The sequence below is a fragment of the Pongo abelii genome, chromosome X, assembly GCF_028885655.2.
Source record: "Pongo abelii isolate AG06213 chromosome X, NHGRI_mPonAbe1-v2.0_pri, whole genome shotgun sequence".
NCBI lineage: Eukaryota > Metazoa > Chordata > Mammalia > Primates > Hominidae > Pongo > Pongo abelii.
The window spans coordinates 50,835,432-50,858,502 of NC_072008.2; the positions used below are offsets into that span (position 1 = coordinate 50,835,432).

At 42.8% G+C, this 23,071-nt stretch overlaps 1 protein-coding gene across 5 annotated transcripts in view; it reads right to left on the reverse strand.

Moving 5' to 3' along the window:
* SHROOM4 (shroom family member 4) overlaps positions 1-23,071 on the reverse strand; it is a 233,814-nt gene that overhangs the window by 8,852 nt on the left and 201,891 nt on the right. For 3 of the 5 annotated variants that reach the window (XM_009234854.4, XM_054544557.1, XM_054544558.2), the window contains 4 exons: positions 19,450-20,268; positions 14,868-15,048; positions 10,497-10,766; positions 3,463-9,195 (listed from right to left, as the gene is read on the reverse strand). In XM_009234854.4, the coding sequence (XP_009233129.3) occupies positions 8,926-9,195; positions 10,497-10,766; positions 14,868-15,048; positions 19,450-20,268 (1,540 nt within the window). In that variant the 3' untranslated portion in view covers positions 3,463-8,925. Of the gene's footprint in view, positions 1-3,462; positions 9,196-10,496; positions 10,767-14,867; positions 15,049-19,449; positions 20,269-23,071 lie in introns of those variants that run through there. The other 2 variants (XR_653408.4, XR_008518059.2) reach the window with 2 other exon arrangements.

The window sequence follows — 23,071 nt, forward strand, 5'->3', positions numbered from 1 at the left end:
GAATGAATGGCATTGCACACTTACAATCTATTTTGTTTAACTTACAAACAGCAAAAATGCTACCACAATTCTGAATTTTGATTAAACAGTGTTTCAAAATCACAGACCTGTTTTAAAGATTAAATGAGGATTTCTGCTTTAAAAATGTACGTTTAGATAGAAAAATAGTGTAAGCAAAGATACGTGAAAGTGCTTAACCCAGGGTGGGAAACTCAATAACATTTAAGTTGACTTTAAGTCTAAAGATAGGTTTGAGGAGGAGTGGATGTTTTCCCCAAACCAACCTCAAATTGGACCTTAAGTTGTCCACATGCAAAGCAGTTCCTTCTCTATTGCTCTGAATGGGGTGTTTTATTGGGAGTATAGACAGTCATCTTGCAGGCAGCTAACAGACTACATTGTTCTCATCAGATGGTAGTATTGAGCTTGCCAGAAAATTTTACTTACAGTGGGGAACTCCTAAGGCTGAAACATTTTATCTGCAGGTCCAAAAATATCTTGACCTGGTGCACACAGCAGGGTAGGTAAGGAAAGGAACCATCATCTACGGAGAACCTACCACATGAACAGCTCTACCACAGACCTCATTTGACTCCTACTTTAGCTTTATAATAAAAGTTAACATTCATTGGGTACTTATTGTCCTAAGTACTTTGCATGGATTAACTCAATAATTCCTCACAACACAAGGATGTATTTTTGTTTCCACCATTTGACAGAAGAGGACATCCAGGTACAGGGAAGTTAAACATGCTCAAGGTTACACGATGTGTAAGTGGTGGAGCCAGTATGAAAACCTACATGGTGTGGGTTCCAGTGTCCAGGCTTGGAACTGCCTCCATAAGAGAAGGGTTACTATCCTCATTATTTGCTAAGGCTCAATAAATAAAGTGACTTCCAAGGTCACATTAACAGAGCTGTCTGACTCCAAAGCTGAAGATGCTTTACTTTTCCTTATATTGTTCTACTTCAATCTCACCTCAATAAAAATAAATCTAGCAGCTAACATTTATCAAATACTTACTACATGGCAGACATTATTTTAAGTGCTTCATGTGAATTATCTCATTTAATCATCATAGTAACACTTTGAGGTGCGGCTTTTATTAGCCCCCTTCTGTAGATGAAGGTATTAAGGTTGAGAGGAGTCAAGTAACTTATTAAGGTGACATAGTAAGTTGGTAGAATCAGGATTTAAAACTTGGTTTATTTGCCCAATGAGCCGAAGCTCTTATGCATTCTACCACAATATTTGCCTAGAAAGATTGCCCCTCCTTCCCAATAGTAGTCCCTCCCATCCCTCTTGTTTTCGCTGAAGTCTTAGTACAAGGCTGAGACTACTCTTTCTCCTTATGTTGCTGGGTCTTCCAGGTCTTCAAGGGGAAGGTTGTAATAGTAAAGTCACTCCCAAATTCAAATGGTGTAAATATTGTACCCTTTGGAGTCACGAATGAAGTACATGCTCACCATCAACTCAGATTTTTGTCAAGAGGAATGAGACTGATGGAAATAATCAATAGCTTTTTTTAAAAAACACACTTATTGAGAAATAATTCATATACCATTTAGCACACCCATTTAAAATGTATACTTCAATGGTTTCCAGTACCTTCACAGAGGTGGACAACCATGATGACAATCTAATTTTATAATATTTTCATCATCCCCAAAAGAAACCCCATGCCTATTGCCCCTGAGCCCCCAGCCTTGACAACCACTAATCTGCTTTCTACCTTTATAGATTTGCCTGTTTGGGACATTTCATATAAATTAAATCATACAATACGTGGTCTTTTGTGATTGGCTCCTTTCACTTAGCATATTTTCAAATGTTACATGTATCAGTATTTTATCCATTTTTATGGCTAAATAATACCCTACTGTATGCATATATCAAAGTTTGTTTATCCATTCCTCAGTGGATGGACATTTGGGTCATTTCCACTTTTTGGCTATTATGAGTAATGCCACTTTAAACATTCATGTTCATGCTTTTGTTTGAACACCTGTTTCCAATTCTCTTGGGTATATACCTAGGAATGGAATTGCTAAGTCATGTGGAAATTCTATGTTTAACATTTGGAGAAACTGCCAAGCTGTTTTTCAATGAGGTTGCATCAATTTACATCCCCATCAGCAATGTATGAGTGTTCCAATTTCTTCATTTCCTCACCAACACTTGTTATTGTTTGGCTTTTTGATATAGCTATTCTAGTGGGTATGAAGTGGTATCTCATTGTGGTCTTGATTTGCATTTCCCTAATGAATAGTAGTGCTTGAGCATCTTTCCCTGTGCTTGCTAGCCAGTTGCATATTGCTATAAGCTGAATGTTTGTGTCCTCTCCAAACTCATATGCTGAAGCCCGAATCCCCAATGTGATGGCATATGGAGGTGGGGCCTTTGAGAGGTAAATTGGTTTACATGAAGTCACAAGAGTAGGCATTCGTAATGAAATTATAATGCCCTTATAAGAAGGGGAAGAGACCAGATCCCCTTCTTTTTTTTGAGACAGAGTCTCGCTCAGTCACCCAGGCTGGAGTGCAGTGGCTCGATCTCCGCTCACTGGAAGCTCTGCCTCCTGGGTTCATGCCATTCTCCTGCCTCAGCCTCCCGAGTAGCTGGGACTACAGGCACCCGCCACCACGCCCCGCTAATTTTTTTGTATTTTTTTTAGTAGAGATGGGGTTTCACCGTGTTAGCCAGGATGGTCGCGATCTCCTGACCTCCTGATCTGCCTGCCTCGGCCTCCCAAAATGCTGGGATTACAGGCGTGAGCCACCGTGCCTGGCCAAGACCAGATCCCTTTCTGTCTTTGCTGAGGACACAGCCACAAGGTAGCCATCTGCAAACCATAAAGTGGGCCCTCACAAGGCATTGAATCTGCTGGCATCTTGATCTCAGATTTCCCAGTCTCCAGGACTGTGAGAAATAAATGTTTGTTATTTAAGCCAATCAGTCTATGGTAGTATTCTATAGCAACCCAAGCATACTAGAACACATATTTTCTTTGAAGAAATGTCTATTACAATCCGTTAACCCATTTTTAATTGGTTATTTTTATCATTGAGTTGTAAGAGTCCTTTTTTATTTTGAAGTATCTGATATGCAAATATTTTCTCCCATTATGTTGCTTGTCTTTTCACTTTTTTGATATGGTATATTTTTAGCACAAAAGTTTTTAATTTTGATTTACTCCAATTTATTTCTATTTCTTGTATCACTTGTGCAAATCGTCTTAACACTAGGAAGACTTACTACAATGTTTTCTTCTAAGAATTTTATAATTTTGACTCTTACATTCTATGATCCATTTTGAGTTGATTCTTGCATGTGATTTAAGGAAAACTTCATTTTTTCCCATGTAGATACCCAGTTGTCTCAGCACCATTTGTTAAAAAACTATTGTCTCCTCAATTTCTCTTGGGACCCTTGTTGAAATTAACCAGCCATATACATGAGGATTTATTTCTGGACTCTCAATTTAATTCCATTTATTTATACATCTACCCTTGTGTCTGTACCACACTGTCTTGATTACTGTAGTTTTGCAGTAAGTTTTGAAGTTGGGATGTATGAGCCCTCCAACTGTTCTTTTTAAAGATTGTTTTGACTGTTCTGGGTTCCTTGTAATTCCATATGAATTTTAGAATCAGCTTGTCAACTTACGCAAGGAAGCCACTGGAATTCTGATAAGCATTGGATTGAATCTGTAGATCAATTTGGGGCACATTTCATCTTAACAATACTAAGTCTTCCCATCCATGAACATGGAGTGTCTTTCTATTTATTTTGATGTTCTCTAATCTCTTTCAACAATGTTTTATAGTTTTCAGTGTAAAAGTTTTGCACTTCTTTTGTTAAATTATTCCTAAGTACTTTTTTGCTTTTTGATGCTATTGTAAATGGAACTGTTTTCTTTCTTTCTTTCTTTCTTTCTTTCTTTCTTTCTTTCTTTTTGAGACAGAGTCTCACTCTGTTGCCCAGGCTGGAGTGCAGTGGTGCGGTCTCAGCTCACTGCAGTCTCTGCCTTCCAGGTTCAAGCAATTCTCCTGCCTCAGCCTCCCAAGTAGCTGGGACTACTGGTGCGTGCCACCACACCTGGCTAATTTTCTGTATTTTTAGTAGAGAGAGGGTTTCATCATGTTAGCCAGGATGGTCTCGATCTCCTGACCTCGTGATCCACCTGCCTTGGCCTCCCAAAGTGCTGGGATTTCAGGCATGAGCCACCACGCCTGGCCGGAACTGTTTTCTTAATAACATTTTAGGATTGTTCATTTGATCTTGTGTTTTAACCTTGTATCCTGCAACTTTCCTAAATTCATCCAGGCAGGTAGTTGTGAGCAACACGAGAAGAGCAAGAATATGCCTGGGATAAGGAAAAAATGAATTGAGTAGATCAGGACTATAATAATGGTTACCATGCACTGAATATGTTTTCAACAAGTCAGTACTTCCCATGCTCTAATATGTTCATGAATCTCCTGGAAATCTACTTAAAATTCAGACTGCTATCACTGGGTTTGGGGTGGGCCTGGGATTCTGCCTAATAACTTCTTGGATTTTTAGTGGCTTTTATTTATTATTTTCAAGTTACAATAACTCTGCAAGCAAGATAATACTGTTGCCATTTTACGGATAAGAAAATGACCTCAGAAGTTGAGCTAGTAGCCCAGGTTCATTGAATAAGTGGCAGAACCAGGATTTGAACACAGTTCATTCTAATGCCTAAGCTGGACTCTTTCTACTCTACCACAATGGATATCTTGAGTAGAAGGCGGATAGTTGGAATGTGAACAGAATATGGATCACGAAAAAAGAAAGCTTTTCAATGTCAGAGTTGCTGCCTGGAATATATTTAAGTCTAATCTTTGAGGTTGCCTTGGAGAGCAGATCAGCAAGGCCCTTGCTTTCCAGGGAGCTGAGCAGGAAGGTGTGAGATTGGACTATCAGCTAGAAGTAAGATGAAAATACTAGACAGAATTCAAGATTGGAAGAAGTCTAGAAAGAATGGCTTACCTTCGATCAGGCTAGACTCCAGAACTAGACTCTGTATACTGCTTAGGTCTATACCTGAGATTACACCTATTGTTGACTTTTTCTGCATTCTAAACATGGGGTTAGACTGGATGTGATGTTGCCACTGAGTAACCAGAGAGGAAGAAATATATCAGTGAGCTAAAGGGCAGGGCTGTGATCCTGAGGTCCTTCTGAGTAGAAAAATACCATGCTTCAATACTGTGATAACAACAGAAATAACCAATGGCTTAAACTCTGTACCCCCTACTCAGGATGGTCTTGAAACAGATGTCTAAAAGCTGTTCCCCTAAAAAGGCTATGGCAGATCCTGCTATTTAACTGGGGATGATGAATGGTATAGCGTCAATACCATCCCTCAGAGGCCAGGGTAAGGGTTTAGGGCTGTGGGTAAGGGTCTGGTCATATGTTTATCTGTGAAGGACTATGGATAGGTGACCAAATTCCTTTCCAGTACTTTTCAGCAGAATCTTTAGACTTCCATCACCTGAGTTAAAACACATGAGATTTTTTTTTGTCCTTAGCACCTTTTATTGAAATATGACCCTTGATGACAATCTGGCAGGCATATCTATGTCAGCCAACAAGGGAGTGGTGGAGGACAGAAATGCAGAAACAACAAGATTTGGAAAAAGAATAGCTTCACATGGGATAGATGACCCCCAACAGCTGTACAACCAACACTGGTTCTTCATCTGTAGAAACTGTCCCCTGCCCCACCCCCCCCCCCAAAAGATCTACTAATCTTCAAATAATATAATATGCTGTTGCAGAAATATTATTGGCATAGACGACTCCTCTGGCAAAGACAGTGGGAGTCACCAAGCTCCAAATGGGTGGAAGTGGCCAGAAATGGGCCCAGCTTCCTCCATCTGGGGCTTGCTACTGGCAGAGCAGCACTGTCGGGGGGGTTGGGTTCAGGATGTGGCTCTGGTGTGCCTGGGCAGCTTTTTGGCACATGAGGTTAAATGGAAAACAGAACCTGAACCTAACCTTGAAAGAGGCTTTTTATCTTTTCACCTCTCCTTTTCTTTGCTTCCATTTTCTTCCTTTCTAGGGCTTTATTTTCAGTGTCCCTGTCTTATTCTGTCAGATTCTACTTGGGCATTTACAGCTATATCCTGGTTGAGTCTCCAGCTGTGGGACTCAGGGAGATTCAATTATCCAGAGCCCCGGAAGGTGGCAGGAGGGGTTAGGGGGACATGTGATAGTAACTCATGCACTGACTTCTCTATCTATCAGCCATCATGCTTGCCTATTACCCATGGGGGCCTGTATAAGTATTTGAAAGGAGAGAGCAGAAGTCAAGACTGATAACTGTCTTTGGGGATCTCCCTTGGCCTGCCTTCCAAACTGCTACTCACTGGCAGGCCTTGGAGGAGGGCTGAGCCCAGGAACTGGGAACAGGGGAGACTGCATCTCAAGTAATACTGGCAGCTTTGCAGCACCATCACACACAATGAGACTGCCCTGGCAGGAGTGTGGCACGCCAGTGTCTGTTCAGCAGTTCACCTTTATCTACCACTTTTGGGGTTATTTTTTAAATGCTTTGGCAACTTTCCCTCCATGTGAAAATGAGCATCCTTGTGTTCTGATTCCAACTCTAGAAACTAATTTGAGATGGGATTAAGAACAAAAATAACAGAGTTAATAGTATTTTTTGTGTCATAAACTTAAGGTACAACCAATCACATGCTGACTAGAAAAACTCAGACTATGGCCATAGTGTCCAGGTAAGTGACCATTCTTTTCCCTAGGCCCATATTCCCAAAAAAGGTGTTCTAGCCCACAAATCTGAGAATGATGAAACATATCAGCCTCATCCTCCCAATACAGGACATCTCAATTTGCTCATTGTTTGTCCTAGAGCCTGCTCAGAAGAAAAGATGACAACTATGGCCTCCATTGAAAGCACTCCCCTACCTTCTCAATCTTGGCTGGCTTGTGTAAGCCTAGCCCCTGCAAGCCACCAGCCTTCCTGAATAAAGTAGAATCTTCCACTGGAGGGGAGAATGGCAGGGTTGCCATTCTAACAGTGTTTCTGGCAGCAGTACTAAGAGCAAACCCAGGGCTCCACAGAAAGGCTTACCCCACCCGCCACCCCAGGACACCCTGCTGGCCAAGATTCTCCCATTGTTTTCAAATACAATGAAGAGGAAATGGAAGCTAGTGACAAGTATTTGTAACAGCAGCAAAAGTTCCTTGGCAAATTCTTTGGTTGAATGAGACATCCCTGCTGCTACAGTTGACCTTCAAGGACCCTGAGGAACTCAGCAGTAACTAGAAGAGATGCCAGGCCTTGGCTGGGTTGTGTGATACCAAGGATTGGCCCCAGTTAGTGAGGAACAGGGAGCTAAGCTGGATAACAGGGCAGCATTTGGCCATAACCCCCTTCTTGCCATCGTCCACCTGAGGGCTGCTTTTCCAGCACAGAAACTAGCTACCTACTGGTGTCAGGGCCTTGGCAACAGCAGCAGTTTTAGTTGTTTGTATGCCTAAGATCCTGGCTGGGTCATCAATCGCTCTGGGGAGCTGGCTCTGGCTGGAGCTCCCAGCTACCTTGAGTTTTGGTTCCCTCGAGCCAGGCCACAGGCTGAGAAAGCAATGGTTAGAGGAGTTCCTTCTGAGCTCACCTCTACTGATCCCATAGCTTGGAGATGGTAGAGAAATGACTGAACCTTTCTCCATTTCAGGAGATTTCTTTGGTTTCAAAAAGGAATCAGTAAGAAAAACTTGAACCCTGCTGGGGAATGCTAAACTCAAGTCACTTAGACTTCAAGGGAAGCACAAGGCCAGGCCACTGTAGGGAGGCTCTGAGTTCAAGGGGAAAACTCCTTCCTAGACATTGGTAGATATGGTGGGAACAATTCAATGCCTTGGCACTTGCTTACCTAGCCACGGTGGATTCAGGCTGATCTGCAGAAAATGCTTTCCTTCTGGGCTAACTTTTCCCTCTCCAACTTCCCTCTTCTCACCTTATTAGTTAAAAAAGAAAAAAAATAATCAAAACATAAAAATAAATAAAATCAAAAGGCCATTTAAAATATAACAATAAGAACCCCCTCCCCCAATAATGAAACCTACATCTAGAAGTCAGTTTTAGTAGAGCTATTAATGGCCCATATGGTGAAGCCCTGGGGTAGGCACCTGCGGTAACCCCCAGCAATGTAAAGGAAAGATGAAACAAGAGGTGGTAGGACCAAAGTCTTAGGACAGGAAGAGGGTCACACTAGCCAGGGCTAAGAGTAGGCCTCTTCCCCTGAACTTGCTGCTGGGAAAGGTAAGGGTAGAGCCTATTTAAACCTGGTTCCTTCCTAAGGGGCACCTGGGGGTACTCAACCTTTGCTTGCATTTTTTTCAGTGTAATTCCTCCCTCTGTGCTTTCCCTTGCAAAGCTTGGGTGAGGCCCTGAAACTGGTGCCAGGTGAATGCCCTCAAGGCAGCCAGCTCTCTGTGAGAAATGGCTGGGCCACAAGCCCTGGGGCAGAGTAGAGCTGCAAGGCAGCTTCCCTCTGAGCCTTTAGAGGCTGTTGATGATATGGGTGGGTGATGAGTACTTGATGTCTTTGGTGTCCTTAGTACAGAGCAGAATGAAGGCACTTCCTTGGTTCTCTGTGCAGCAAGTACTTGCCCTTGGCAACTGTGGGAAGGAGAATGTGGTTCTAAGATCACACCTTGCTGCAGCTCCCTTGGGTAGAAGTTGTGGCTTCCCCAGGGTCTCCTAGCTGGTTAGGACCACTGCTAGGGAAGGGGTAGTGAGAGACATCCAGGGTAGAGGGCTGGAACAAACTGCTAATTGCTATCTACTTGCTGAGAAACTGCTAACAAAGAAGATTGAAAGCACTTCCCACATGGCTGGGCAGGGATGCTGTGGCAGAGTGCTGGTAGAATTAGAAATTGCTGGGCCCCAGGAGTAGACTCTCCCTGAGACATTTGAGCTGCTCTTCCCCGAGCTTGATCTTCTCCTCCAGCTCTCGCTGTTCAATGATGAGAGCAGATTTCATCTTGACAAAGTGCTGGTAATCTTGGAGCTGGTCCTGAGGCAGGTAGCGGGAGACCATGCCAAACACCAACTTCTCCCGGCGGTCCACGTGCTCCTTCAGTTCCTTGGCATCTGCCAACTGCCCCGTCAGCTGCTGCTTCTTCTCTATCAGCACCAACTGGGGAAGCAGAGGACCAAGTAAGGGCTCTCCCAATTACGAGGCATCTGTCCAACAGTGCTGCCTAGCAGTACTCCACCAGAGATGCTGCCACAAAGCAGCTATACGTTCTGCTAATTAGTCAGTCCTAGATTTTCTGCCCTGAAGTCCACCTCCATGCAAAAGCCTTTGTTTCCTGTAGCAGGAGGGTAAACATGACAACAATTCTGGATAGGGGATGTGAAATCACCTCTTTCCATCTCTTTAACGCTGTCTTCAATGTAGGGACCACCACTGGGCTTGGGGTGGAGGAAGGCTCTGACAAAGCCAGCCTGTGTCCCTTTCATCTGGTGAACAACTGTCACTGTGGAGGTGCTTTCTGTATGATGTGTGTGTCTGTGTGAGTGGATATGTGTGAGTGTATGTGTCCATGTATGTATGTATATGTATGTAGATATGTGCCTCTTGTTGTGGATTCAAAGGTATATCCAAAGCCACCTGTATAGGGAAAGGTGATGCAATTTTGGTTCAGGAGTATATGCATAGTGACCCAACCTGTGAAACTGACAGCTTTCCAATCTCAACTACTTGATGAGACCTCCCCCTCCAACTCTAGAGTGAGGCAAAACTGCTGCTGCTACTACTACTACTGGGAGCTAGCATTGATTCAGTGTTTACTCTGTCCCAGGCCCTGTTTTATGTAATTAACATAAACTAATTTAATTCTCACAATAATCCCATAAGGCAGGTAGTATGCTCACCTCATTTTATAGATGAAGAGATTGAGGCAGAGTGACGTTATATAAGTTGTCCACAGTCACACAGCTAATAAGTGGTAGGGCAAGAATTTCAGGGCACTTAAAAGCCAGTGTTCACACTCTTATTTTTTTATTTTATTATTATTATTTTTTTTGAGACAGGGTCTTGCTCTGTCACCCAGGCTGGAGTGCAGTGGCACAATCTTTGCTCACGGCAGTCTCCGCCTCCCAGGCTCAAGCAAACCTTCCACCTCAGCCTCCGGAGTAGCTGGGATTATAGGCATGCACCACCATGCCAGACTAATTTTTGTATTTTTAGTAGAGATGGGGATTCACTAAGTTGCCCAGGTTGGTCTCAAACTCCTGGACTGAAGCAATCTGCCCGCTTTGGCCTCCCAAAGTACTGGGATTACAGACGTGAGCCACCGTGCCCATCCTCAGTGCTCACATGCTTTTAACCCCATGCTCTACTGTTTCCCATAGTAGCCCAACATGAAAGAGGGAGCCCTGAGAAGAAACAAATGGCATTTCCCTCTACCCACACCCCAGAGACCCCAACTCTACCTTCTCCTGGTTGGCCTCTGAATCGATGCTGTTGAGAGCATTCTCCACCCGGGCCAGTCGTCCAGAGAGTGACAGCAACAGGTTGACCACTTTGTCCAGGTCCCCAACAAACAAGTGGTACTTTTCAAATTCATTGGGTTTGCAGACGGCTTTTAAGTTGGCCTCCACCTCCTCCCCAAGGGCAGAATTGGCATTGATGTCCTCTAGCAGCCCTCGCTGGGCCTCCCGCAAGACAGAAAGTTTTCTGCTGATGCTTTCGATAAGCTGTATCTAGGGGGAATTAAACAGGAGAAGACAAAGGATGAGAATGGGGATCAACAGAAACTGATTTGTGCCTGTAACCTCTGTTTTGGAATCCAAGGAACAGATGGTGGGCTCTATCCTAGTCACTGGAAACAAAGGAAACTTGGGCAAGTCATGAGCAACTCCAGTCTTTTGGGCGAGCACCTTCTATCCATCTGGTAGGGATCTCCATGTCACCACCAAACTTTTTGGCATTGGGTAAGTGGTATCCATGCACTAAGCTTCATTTACCAGATGCAACTTAATAAATACTTGCTGGCACTTTTTTTTTTTTTTTTTTTGAGATGGAGTCTCACTCTGTTGCCTAGGCTGGAGTGCAGTGGCACGATCTCGGCTCACTGCAACCTCCGCCTCCCAGGTTCAAGCGATTCCTGCGTCTCGGCCTCCTAAGCAGCTGAGGTTACAGGTGCATGTCATGGATGCCAGGCTAATTTTGTGTGTGTGTGTGTGTGTGTGTGTGTGTGTGTGTGTGTGTAGTTTTAGTAGAGGTGGGGTTTCATGATGTTGGCCAGGCTGACCTCAAGTGATCAGCCCCCTTCGGCCTCCCAAAATGCTGGGATCACAGGTGTGAGCCTCTGCACCCAGTCCCTTCCTGGGACGATTTAATAAATAGGAGCTACAGTCCTTTTGAGAGCCTAGGTTGGAAAAGCATTTGCACTAAGGTATTTGCCTATCACTTTATTCATTCTCCTTCAATCCATTTAAGTACATCTCAAGTTCATGACACTATGCTAGATCTTTGCCTCCTTAGCTCGGCTTTTGAGGCCTTTTGGATAAGACTGTGAGTTCTGGAGTTATAACGACTGGGTTTGATTTATAGCTTTGCCACTTCGTAGCTGTGGGACCTTGGGTGACTTGACATTATTGAGCTTCACTTTCTCTATCTGTAGAATGGGGATAATTGCTTTACCCACTGCACTGAGTCATAATAAGGAGTCAATGAGATTACGCATGCAAAGTGTTTGGCCCATAGTAAGTGCTGCATAAAAGCTAGGCTGCTATTATTTGTTCCTCAGTCTGGCCCCACCTTGCCATTCTAATGTCCCTCCTCAGAGCCTTTCAGAATTAGCTCCTCACTCTCCTCTGTGTTCACAACACTCATTCTTGTGTTCCTGAGTAGCTTATGCAGTTCCACCTACTCTTTATCTCTTTCTTCATTTTGGTTATTTCTAAATTTCTTCAGGGGACAGCTCTGCCCCTCCCCTCCCCGACAGGAAGCCCTCCTGTAAGTCTTCTCTCATTGATCTTTTTTTTGTCCGAGCTTTTATGTATTTTAGAATTAGAACCCTATAGTGTAACTTGAAGTTCCTCACTTTCTAGTCCTTGTGTGTGTCTGATCTCTCACCTGCTACTGATTGTAAGTTTCTTAAGGGAAGTGCTGTCTGTGTCTTCTGATTTGTCTCCCCTATAGGTGAGTGCAGTCACAGGGAAGTACAGTGGAGTTTTGGAGTCAGAGACATCTGGATTCCAATTCCACCTCCAAACTCTATGGCCTTAGGATAGATACCTAATCCCACTTCTGTTTCCTCATCTGTAAAGTGGACACCTCCCCAACTCCAGAGATTTTCTGATGGGTAAATGAAACCACATAAGTAAAAGACTTAGTATTATGACTGGCACTTAAATGCTCAATGCATGCTTACTAATGTTATTATTATTATTAAATTACTTCTACAACATACTCCAAACTAATAGATACTTGTCTAGCTGCAAGGTTATGACAAGAATGGCCCCGTCCCAGGCTGCCCATAGCCTCTGTAGCCAGTATTGCTTTGTGGTTAAGAGCACAGAGACTCCAGCGCTAGACTACCAGAGTTTGAACTCCTGCTCTGCTGGAAAGTAGCGGTATTATATACGACCTTGAGCAAATTACTCAACCTCTCTGCACGTCAATTTCCACATCTAAAAAATAGGATAACAATAGGACCTACCTCATAGAGTTGTTATGAGAATTAAATAAGTTAACACATGTTACATGTTTAGAATAGTATCTTGTACATAGGAGTATGCTTCAGTGTATGTTTTAATCTTATTCTAGCCCAAGCACTGGGACCATAGGCTTGTAGTTTTCTGGAATGTATTCCCCTCTAGTAGTTTAATTAGAGATGTCCAAAGTGACCAAGACTAAGAAAGCCTCCTCCAGGTTCCAAGACCTGTTGTCATATTTTAGAACTCTTCAAGAGTCAGGAGATCACCATGATCTCAGTCTGAAGTATAATAGGTTTGCATTTGGGGAAAATTCCAAAACCCACCGGGAACTGGGGATCAGTGATATGAATAAGGCAACACAATTAGATGAAGAGGCTGCCAGTTATATTCCCACCATCTGCTCTCCCAAATAAGAGTCAATGCTGGGGACAAAGGATGGCTGGGGGCCATCTGGAAAATGACCCACTTGGAAAATCACCTTCCCACCCCAGTTCCCAAGCTCCAGGGATAGATGGAAGGATAAAAGTGGAGAGAGCCCTTTACTTCTTGGAACTTGTGCTCTATAACCTGAACCTCAGTCCTGGGGAAGTGTGATGGATAGAGTTGTGGAGTCATCACAGATCCAGCCAGAGCTGAGTTGTTTTTTCTGGGACATCGCAAATTGGTGATATTCTTCACCTTTCTTCCTCAGAGACAAAAACTGTCATAGCCCACCCACAATCACTTTAGTTCACTTTCTGTTGTTCTGTGCTCTGCCATTTCTGACCATCTCTCTCTTTTCCTGGTCAGACTTCTAGGTTTGCCCCTGCAGAGGCCAGGCCCTGAGTAAGCTAGGAGTACCCCTGCTCAGGGAACATGGAATCCAAGGAAGCAGACATCTGCATCAATAAAACTTCAACACCACCACGCTTCCAATTCTTCCCCTGACATTTTGCTTCAGATAGGAAATTGGAGGAAGGACTCTTGCAAATGGCCCTGGACCTTCCTGTGGGTCATGTCCTGAAAGAAATATGGGCAGAACAGTTTACATTGAGTTCAGATGTCCACAAAGAGGTAAATTGAGCCTTTGAGGTTGCCATGACAACCCTATTTGCTTATGAAATATAATAGGTAAGTGCAGGGAGGGGAAAGTGATTCCAAGAATTTGATTAGAAAACCAGACTAGTGGTACTTAGACAAAGAAAGGAAAGCTTTGGAACAACAACAACATCATCATCTCCACTTAACTATTTTGTACTTTTAAGACATAATTGACTATCCTTGCAAATAAATACTAAAGTTTGCCAGCCTATAATTTGTCCTTATTTTACTTAGTCTCTTCTGTCTCCCACAAAGTTGCACAAAGAATAAAAATCAATGGCACTGCCATTGGTTAGAAGAGCCCACTGGCAGAAACTCTGATGTGCCCTGGGTAGTGAGTTACTTACAAGGCTGGCTTAATTCAGAGAGACAGCATGTACTGTACAGTAGAAATTCAGACCGTCTTGACTTCAAGTGCTGGATCTACCATCAAACGTTTGATCTACCTGGGCAAATTAATCCCATCAACTAGTAAAAAAGGGATAGGGATAGTAATATCTGCCTTGTTGGGCTGTTCTTTTCTTTCTTTTTTTTGAGACGGAGTTTCACTCTTTGTTGCCCAGGCTGGAATGCAGTGGCACAATCTCGGCTCACCGCAACCTCCGCCTCCCGGGTTCAAGCGATTCTCGTGTTTCAGCCTCCCGGGCAGCTGGGATTACAGGTGCCCGCCACCACGCCTGGCTAATTTTTGTATTTTTAGTAGAGACAAGGTTTCACCATGTTGGCCAGGCTGTTCTCGAACTCCTGACCTCAGGTGACCCACCCGCCTTGGCCTCCCAAAGTGCTGGGATCACAGGCGGGAGCCACCGCGCCCGGCCCTTGTTGGGTTGTTCTAAGGATCACAGAGACAATAATGATGATTATGATTGTTATTATTATTATTGACTGGATCAAAAATAGACAGGACTTGGATCTGTGAGAAACCCAGAGAGGCTGTATGATTTCCATACTGAAAATATGGGAATGCGAGATGTTCTAGAGAGTGTAGAAGGCTGGTCATCCTCCAGACACATTCAAGCTAAATTCTGAAAATCTCTAGGGCACATCAAAAAACTTTACCTTTTTTTGAGCCAGTTCATGGTCAACTTCCTCCTCTCCTAGGCCAATCTCTGCCATCTCAGGTTGGTCTTTCAGTTTGTTCAGCAGCTCTGCCTTGGCCACAGAAATATTGTAATAAGCTGAGTAAGAGGTAGGGATTCCTGGGGCCCCTGGAGGAGGCGAAAAGTGCTGAAACTCTTGTCTGTGGAAACAAAGAATGACCATTTGAGCACCTCTGTTGAGAGGCTGCTGACATTTCTGCTTCTTAATTTCTCCATCTGAAAAATGGAACCCTGCTTCACCAAGGAGTTGAAAAAAATGGAGAAGGCACTGTTCAAATGTAAACAGGCCACATGAAGGCAAACTGGAGTTAAGTAAAGGCAAGTTTTAAGAACTTAGAAGGCTATTTCCATGCCCCTGACTTTATTGGCTAGGGAGACTTCTTTCCAGATAATTTGGTTTGGTCATTAACACTCAATTAAAATCCAGAAAACCTGGCAGGCCTTCTGATCATCATCCCTTTGGTGCATGACTCCAGTATGTGGATCCCAAAGTAGGGGCTAGGTGGTAGAGAAGTATCTGAGACCTTAGCTATTGGTTCTCCAAGCCTGTTGGCCTCCCTCAGACCTACCCCTGGATCTCAACCCATCCTGGCTCTATCTAGTCTTCTTGCTTACAAAGGCACCCTGTGGCTTTCCTGGACACTCTCATCATTTTTTTCTTTTCCAATGCCACTCCTACTTGAAACGGACCCTCTGCTGCAGATCTCCCACAGCAAAGAGGTCACCCATGACCTCAACAGTGGTCACCATGTTGGAGGCTGTGGTTAGCACCCTGCCAGGGACTTGTCACCGCCCATCACATCTCTCATGAACTCTTCAGACATTGCCTGCTGTAGGGCAAGACTTCAGCCTGAAAAGGGATAGCATCTCTCCACTTCTGGCATATTCCCAATGGCTCCTGCCTCCTCCACGGTTGTAGAATGAAATGGGGAAAAAAATGGAACCAGTGGCACCCAGGGGCTTGACAAGTATAGCAACAGACCCTGTTGTCTTGGGTTCACCAAAGCCTGTGGGGCTGCGGCATTGCTTCTCAGAGCCCCAGCCCATGAAATAGAACTTCTCAGGAAAAAAAGTAGTTCTGGTTCCATGCTGGCTTGGGTTTGGCCTCTTCTGCCATCAAAGCTTCCGGTCTGGTGTGAGGAAGGAAGTAGAGAGAAATGCTACAATGTCAGGTCTCAGCGATGGAGGGGCAAATAATTTTGCCCATGGTTTATGCTAGGGGGTGGCCCACCCTCACTATATTCTCATTGCCTGCTAGCCACTCCCATCCTCCACCTGTCTGTGTCACTACCCCTTCGCTAACCTCTAGCTGTTTGAAAGGGAAAATAGGAGAAACTCATTAGTCATTTTTGCAGCTATTTGCAGTTCTTAGATAAAGGTCAAAAATAATGGTTAAAAGGCTCCACAGCTGTTTACTGATTCATGCTATGCTGTCTCCTAATTCATCACACAAAAGAAAGTTGGGCCCGCCAATATTTTTTATCCTAGGTAAATTCATTTATATATAAGTTTCAAGCTTGTAACACTGATAAAAGAACAATACTAGCTAACATGCACACCATACTTACCATGCCCCAGAAACCATCCTAAGATAGATACATACACACATAGGTATATAAATATATAATTGAATGCTCATGAAAACCATTATACAGATAAGGAACATGAGGCAACAAGAGGTACAGTGACTTCCTCAAGGTCACCAGACACTAAATGACAGACCTGCAATTTGCACCTGGACAACCTGACTCTAGAATCTGTGCTTCAAGCCGCTATGCTATACTGCCAAAGGGACAACTTGAGATCATATAAAAGCCTACATGTAAGGAATTTTCTGGCTGGAGTATATCTATGTTGGCAGATAACGGAGAATATTCTGGAGGGAATATGAAGGTCTGAACGTAGGGAATTCCTATCTACAAGAAAAATATTTAGGGTATGTGTGAAAGTTCTGTGTCAGAAGGTGTTATAAAGGAAAAAAAGGATGTGCTAATTGGAGACTCAGTTCCCCAGCATACACATCCCTGCATCATATTATAGTATATCATATTAGGCACTATGTTCTAGGGATCCTTTCCTTATCACCTCCATTAATAGGGAAGCGATTATAGGTGATCTGTGTAGTAAACATCAAAGCAAAAATCAGATTCCTTTCACAGAGCACTGAGAGGAAATGCATAGAGTCCATAAAACAAGCTATACCTATACCTGAATCAGAGTTATTAGACTCAAATAATACTTAATTATTCCACTAACTGGCTTCTGTGTGTATCCCAGCATTTTTTAACAGAACAGTATGTAGGTTATAAAGGTACTAGAGTTTAACTTGGCTGAAATTAGGATATCTTTGTTTGCATTTTAGATTCAAAATATTATGCATCTATATGTCCCTTACAAAATCTTAAAGCTGCTTCCTTCTGGCTAGGACACTGTCCTCTCCTAGGGTCTGGAATAGAATCTTCTTCAAGAGCCCAGAGATCTTGGGATGATATAGCAAGCATAGTGAGCTACCTGAGATCTTGTGATAAAGTTACTTTATCTCCCTGGGCCTCGCTTTTCTCATCTAAGACATGGAGAAGATGAATGGTAACTATTTCATAGGTTTATTTTGATGATTAAATCAATCATTACCCAAAGTGCTTAGAACAATGCAGGGCACACAGTAAGCAATCAAAAAAAATTAGCTATTTTGGGAATGATGCTGTTCCTTAAATCTCCATCACTCAAAGGAGCATCTAATTGTTTTTTAGCCACAAGCAGAGTTGTGTGCAAACAAATGTTTTCCGTTACATCCCATAGTCATTAGAAATAAATCTCTGGAGCAAGTTACAAGATCTCTAGTAATAGTGATTTCTTTCTGTCTGGCCAAGGTGCCAAGGCAAAGGGAGCTACATAAAGAAGGAAGAACCAGGGCCTGTAACTGCTGCCTCTGGTACACCTTGTCCTACAGGAGAGAAGAGGACCCTGTGACTCCTGGCCTATGGAAAGAACAAGATCTCTCTGGGACAGGCTGCCTAGGAAGGCAAAATAAGCATGGGCTTTGGAGTCAGACAGCTCTGGCTTTGAATCTTTGCTGTGTAACTTGGAATTAGTTAGTCTCCTCATCTGTCAAATGGGGATAATAATGGCTGATAGGGCTATTGGGAGGATTAAATGAAATAGACACATAATGTCTGGCAGTGTCTGGTATATAAGAAATACTTAATAAATGTTCATCCATTCATTTATTTGTTCTTTCTTCTTAAATATTTGTTAAGTGCCTACTATTGGGAGGTCATTTTCCCTTTTCCCTGCTATGATAGATAACAATCACAGGTATTTTTCACAAAATGTTTTCTAATTACAATGAGAATGCTCCCCAGGTAGAAGAACAGCTTGAGAAGCAGCCACATGGGATCTAATGAAGGATTCTTAACAGTGCCTGGGAGCCAGGCCCTGTAAATGCTGTGCTTATGGCATCTTGGGCTGGAAAACTGATCGGCTAGCTCCAGATAGACAAGTCACAGATTTGTCTGTCAATAAAAGACATGATAACAAGGTACTTCTAACCGCAACAAGTCTCGGGCAAATTCCTGCTATACAGAGAGTTAAAGAAAGCACTTATAAGCCACCTGCCTCCCAAACCTCAGCCCCAGCAGAGAGTGGGCTGAGCTCTCCACAGGAGAGCAGGCGGAGCCGCTGACAGCCAGAGCACTGAGCAATAATAGCAATGATGGTCCTGGGGCTTTTGCTTTGGAGCAAAAGAAATAAAAAAAACACCCAACCATGCACTATAGCGCATGCAGATGACAACTGGCTCAGTGGAGTGAACAAACACTCACTGGCAGTCCTGCTGCCAGAACACACTCTTGCTTTGGCCTCCCTGCCCAGGCAGCTCACCCTGTCAACTACCACCTATTACACACCCACATGAATGCAAAGAGGCAGGTAAACAAGGAGGGGGAGAAAGTGGACGAGAAAAAGAATGTCCTTAACTATTGTAAGGAATCATCAAGGCATGAAGCACCCAGCCCCAGGAATACCTTTGATGCTGGTGGTTGTGGGGGGACGAGTTTAGAAGCCCAGGCTACTTGTCCTAGAGCAGAGGCAGGTCAGGTTGTGAGCTCGCCTCTTATTCTGGAGGGCAAGCAGAAGAGAAGGCAGGAAAAGTGCCTGAGCCAGGTTTCTGGGAAAGACCTAGTACAGGCAACAAGTGTTCAATGCCTTTGGGATCAGGGGCCAGAAATTGATGGATACCGTGAAGACACACTAAGGAAAAGTACAGTACTTTAATAAAGATATTTAGGGATAAGAACATGATATTTACTGAGCATCTACTATGTGCTAACCATGGAGCTATATCCTTTATGTAGATTATCTTAATATTCATGACAATCATGTGCAGCAAGTTTCATTATACCCATTTTCCAGGTAAGAAAACTGAGGCTGGGAGCAGTTTAATTGACCAGCCTGAGGTCATCCAGTTAGTAAATGGTGGAGGTAAAATCCAAACCTGTGCTGCCTGCCTCTTCAGAGACCTAGTATCTTTCATATGTACTTACTTGGCGGATTCAGTGGCTTCCTGTTCCGATGTCCTCCAAAGCCCACCAATGCCATAGTAGCAAGGGGGCTGGGCCTGCTCAGGTTGAGATCCCAAGTGCCCCCTTATTGGAGGCAAGAAATCACTGGAATGTAGTGCAAAGGATTCTTGCTCTGCTGGGACACTTTGTGAACCCTGTCTCGAGCCCTCCAGGTGGCCAAGGCTGAGGGGTTGTGGCTGCTCCAGGACCTCCTCAGGATTGAGAGCACAGGAACCAGAGGTTTCTGAACTGAAATACTGGGGTGGCAGCTCCTCTTCCTCTTCCTCTTCCTCCTCTTCCTCCTCCTCCTCCTCCTCCTCCTCCTCCTCCTCTTCCTCTTCTTCTTCTTCTTCCTCCTCCTCCTCCTTTTGCTTCTGCTGCTGCTGTTGCTGCTTCTGCTGCTGGGCTGCACGAAAGAGCCTGTACTTCTCCCAGTTAGGAGGAGGAGGGCGAGGAGGAGGAAAGGCCTTCTTCCTGGCTCCGAGAACATCTGACTGGGTCTCATCACCTTTGCTAAAGAGCTCCCTCCTATGCTGCCCCCAGGCCCGGGTGCTTTGGGGCTCCAAGCTGATGTGACTCTCTGAGAAGGCACGGCTGCGCAGTGGGTGGTGCATGGAGGCAAGGGAGCTCCCCTCCTCATAAACTGAAGTTTCCTCTGATTTTTTCAAAGCATGTTTGAAGTCTCCAAGGAGGTCAAGAGAAGAAATTGCTCGGTAGCTTGACAAGTCCAGTGCTGGGTTCTCAAGGCAAGGATGGAAAGGGGTTGCCCATGAAAAGCTAGTCTTGGAATGAGCCATTTCCCTGCAAAACATCAGATGAGTACTGAGAAAAACAAGCAAGTTGCAGATAGGCCCATATTTTGGATGACAACATTTCTATAAAATTTAAAATGTCCACAAAACAATGTAGTATGTGTAGTAAATGTAATAATAGTAATAATAATATAATAATAATGATAGCTAACACTTACTGAGCATATACTAAATACTAGGCACTGTTTAAGTGGTTTCCATGTCTTCACTTACCTAATCCTCACAATAACCCCAGGAGGTAGCTATTACTATTGCACTGATTTTACAGTTGGGGAAACTGAGGCATAGAGCATTTAAGTAACTTGCCTGGGGTCATAAAGCTAGTACATGGTAGAGCTAGGATTTGAACTTGAACAGTTTAGCTCCAAAGTCTGGATATACACATACTACCCCAGTCTGTTTATAGGAGTCAGATTGCATGTGCTGTTTTCTGGTGCTTACAAGCCTGGTTATCCTGCCTCATCTGTTGTTTTTGTTTGTTTTTCATTATAAAAATTTCGAATATTTAGAAATGTACAGAGATTGATTGCCATAATACCCATGTTCCTACCTATCACCCAGACTTAGTAAGTTTGAATACTTTGCCATTTATGTTTTATGACTTTTTCTTAAGAAATAATACCCTTCACATAACTCTCCACTTCCATTCCCCTATTGCCTCTCTAGATGCAACCTGTAATATGAATTAGATATATATACTTTCTATGTTTTTATACTTGTAACAAAAAACACCACACAGGTCATTCATAGTTATCTGCTGTTTTGGATTTAAAATATCTCCTTCTGGCCAGACACGGTGGCTTATGCCTGTAATCCCAGCACTTTGAGAGGCTGAGGTGGGTGGATCACTTGTGTCCAGGAGTTCAAGACTAGCCTGGGCAACACAGCAAGACCCTGTCTCTAAATGTTTTTTTTTAATTAGCTGTGCATGATGGTGCGTGCCTTTAGTCCCAGCTACATGGGAGGCTGAGATGGGAAGACAGCTTGAGACTTGGAGGTCGAGGCTACAGTAGGCCATCATTGTACCACTGTACTCCAGCTGGGGTGACAGAGTAAGACCTTGTCTCAAAAAAAAAAAAAAATATCCTAATGCAATTCCAATCAGAATTCTCAATAGGAATTTTTAAACTACATTTAACTACAGAATTTTTAGAAGATTAACTTGTAATAAAAGCAGGATATAATATTAATGAGTATTGTGCTACAGAAGAAATGGGGAAGGGGGTAAGGGATAAAGTATATTATAAAATAATTGTAATTAAAAGTGTGTTATTGATCAACAAAACAGAATAGAAAGTTCAGAAACAAAGCAGACTACCTATAAAAACGTCATATACATAATCTTCCCCCAAAAAGGAGATAAAGAAATATTATTTGAGATAACTGCAAAGCAGTGCTTTTTGGAGCTACATCATATATTATAGACCAAAATAAAATCCAGATCAAGAGTCATGGATACGTGTGTGTGTGTATAATTTTAATATATTATATATGTTATGTGTGTGTATATATGTGTATATATTATGCACATATATAACATAAGAAAAACCTATCAGAAAATTAAAAAGACTTATCATTGTGAGGTGAAATAAGATTCTCATAAGCAACAGAAGAAAATCTCCAAATAAGTCCAGGTTTATTTGAATATACATAAAAATTCAAACTTCTGTATAATAAAGACTGACTAAAGTTAAAAGACATCTCTTTAGCCTCAGAGTATAAAGAGTTAAGCCCTCTAAACCACAAGATCTGGTTTCCTGCTGTAGCCTGTGAGCAATCAGCATCATGCTAAGTCCTGCCCAGTGACAGGAAATTCCAGGGGTTCAATTAAATCATCATACAGAATATCCATTCAATAATCATGATGAAGATTGGAAATAGTTCTTTAAAAAATAATAATACACATAATAATAGCCAAACTCAGACAGAATGGAAGACAAAATGTCCTTAATTCTCCTCTTATCCCACCCCCATTCTGGTCAGCTCACCACTCATGTGGATCAGAAATTCATATCCAGACATACCCACTCTCTTCTCATTTGGCCTTTGCACACTTATAAATCATTAAGATTATAACGATCCCTTTTGTGCAAACTGTTCCACCTGGCATATTCTCTCTCTCTCTCTCTCTATCTCTCTCTCACACACACACACACACACACACACACACACACACACAAGGTGATGGGACAAGTAGAAAGTAAAAAAATGACAAACGTGTACCAGGCAGAGAAGCCTTTCCTGACTACTTTATCAGAAATAGAGACAACTTATATTTAATTATCCTTATTCTACTTCATTCTTTGAGTATTCATCTTCATCCCCACCTGATATCACATCACATATCTATTTTTACTTGATTATTTTCTGTTCCAATCTCTAACTAAAATGTAAGCTCCATGAGGGCAGGATCTTGTCTGTCTCATTCATAGGTTTCTAGTGCCTGGCACACAGTAGGTGTTCAATAAATATGTTTAACAAAGGAATTAAGGTCAAAATTAAAGAAAAAATAAATTATGATACTCATTTCATACATAAGTTGAATTAAAGGCAAAATGCAATAAATAAGACAAAGAAGGGCACTATAATGTTAACAACTAGAACACATGATGATCTACCTCCTCTGATCTTTTATGCACCAAAAAACACAGCATAAAAATTCTTAAAGCAAAATCTATAGCAAATGCAAAGGTAGAAAAAAAGTAGAAACAAAATATGAGACTGTTTCAGCTGATGACAGATCATGACAGTCAAAAACTAAGATAATGAGAAAATCTAAATTTCTTCATGTA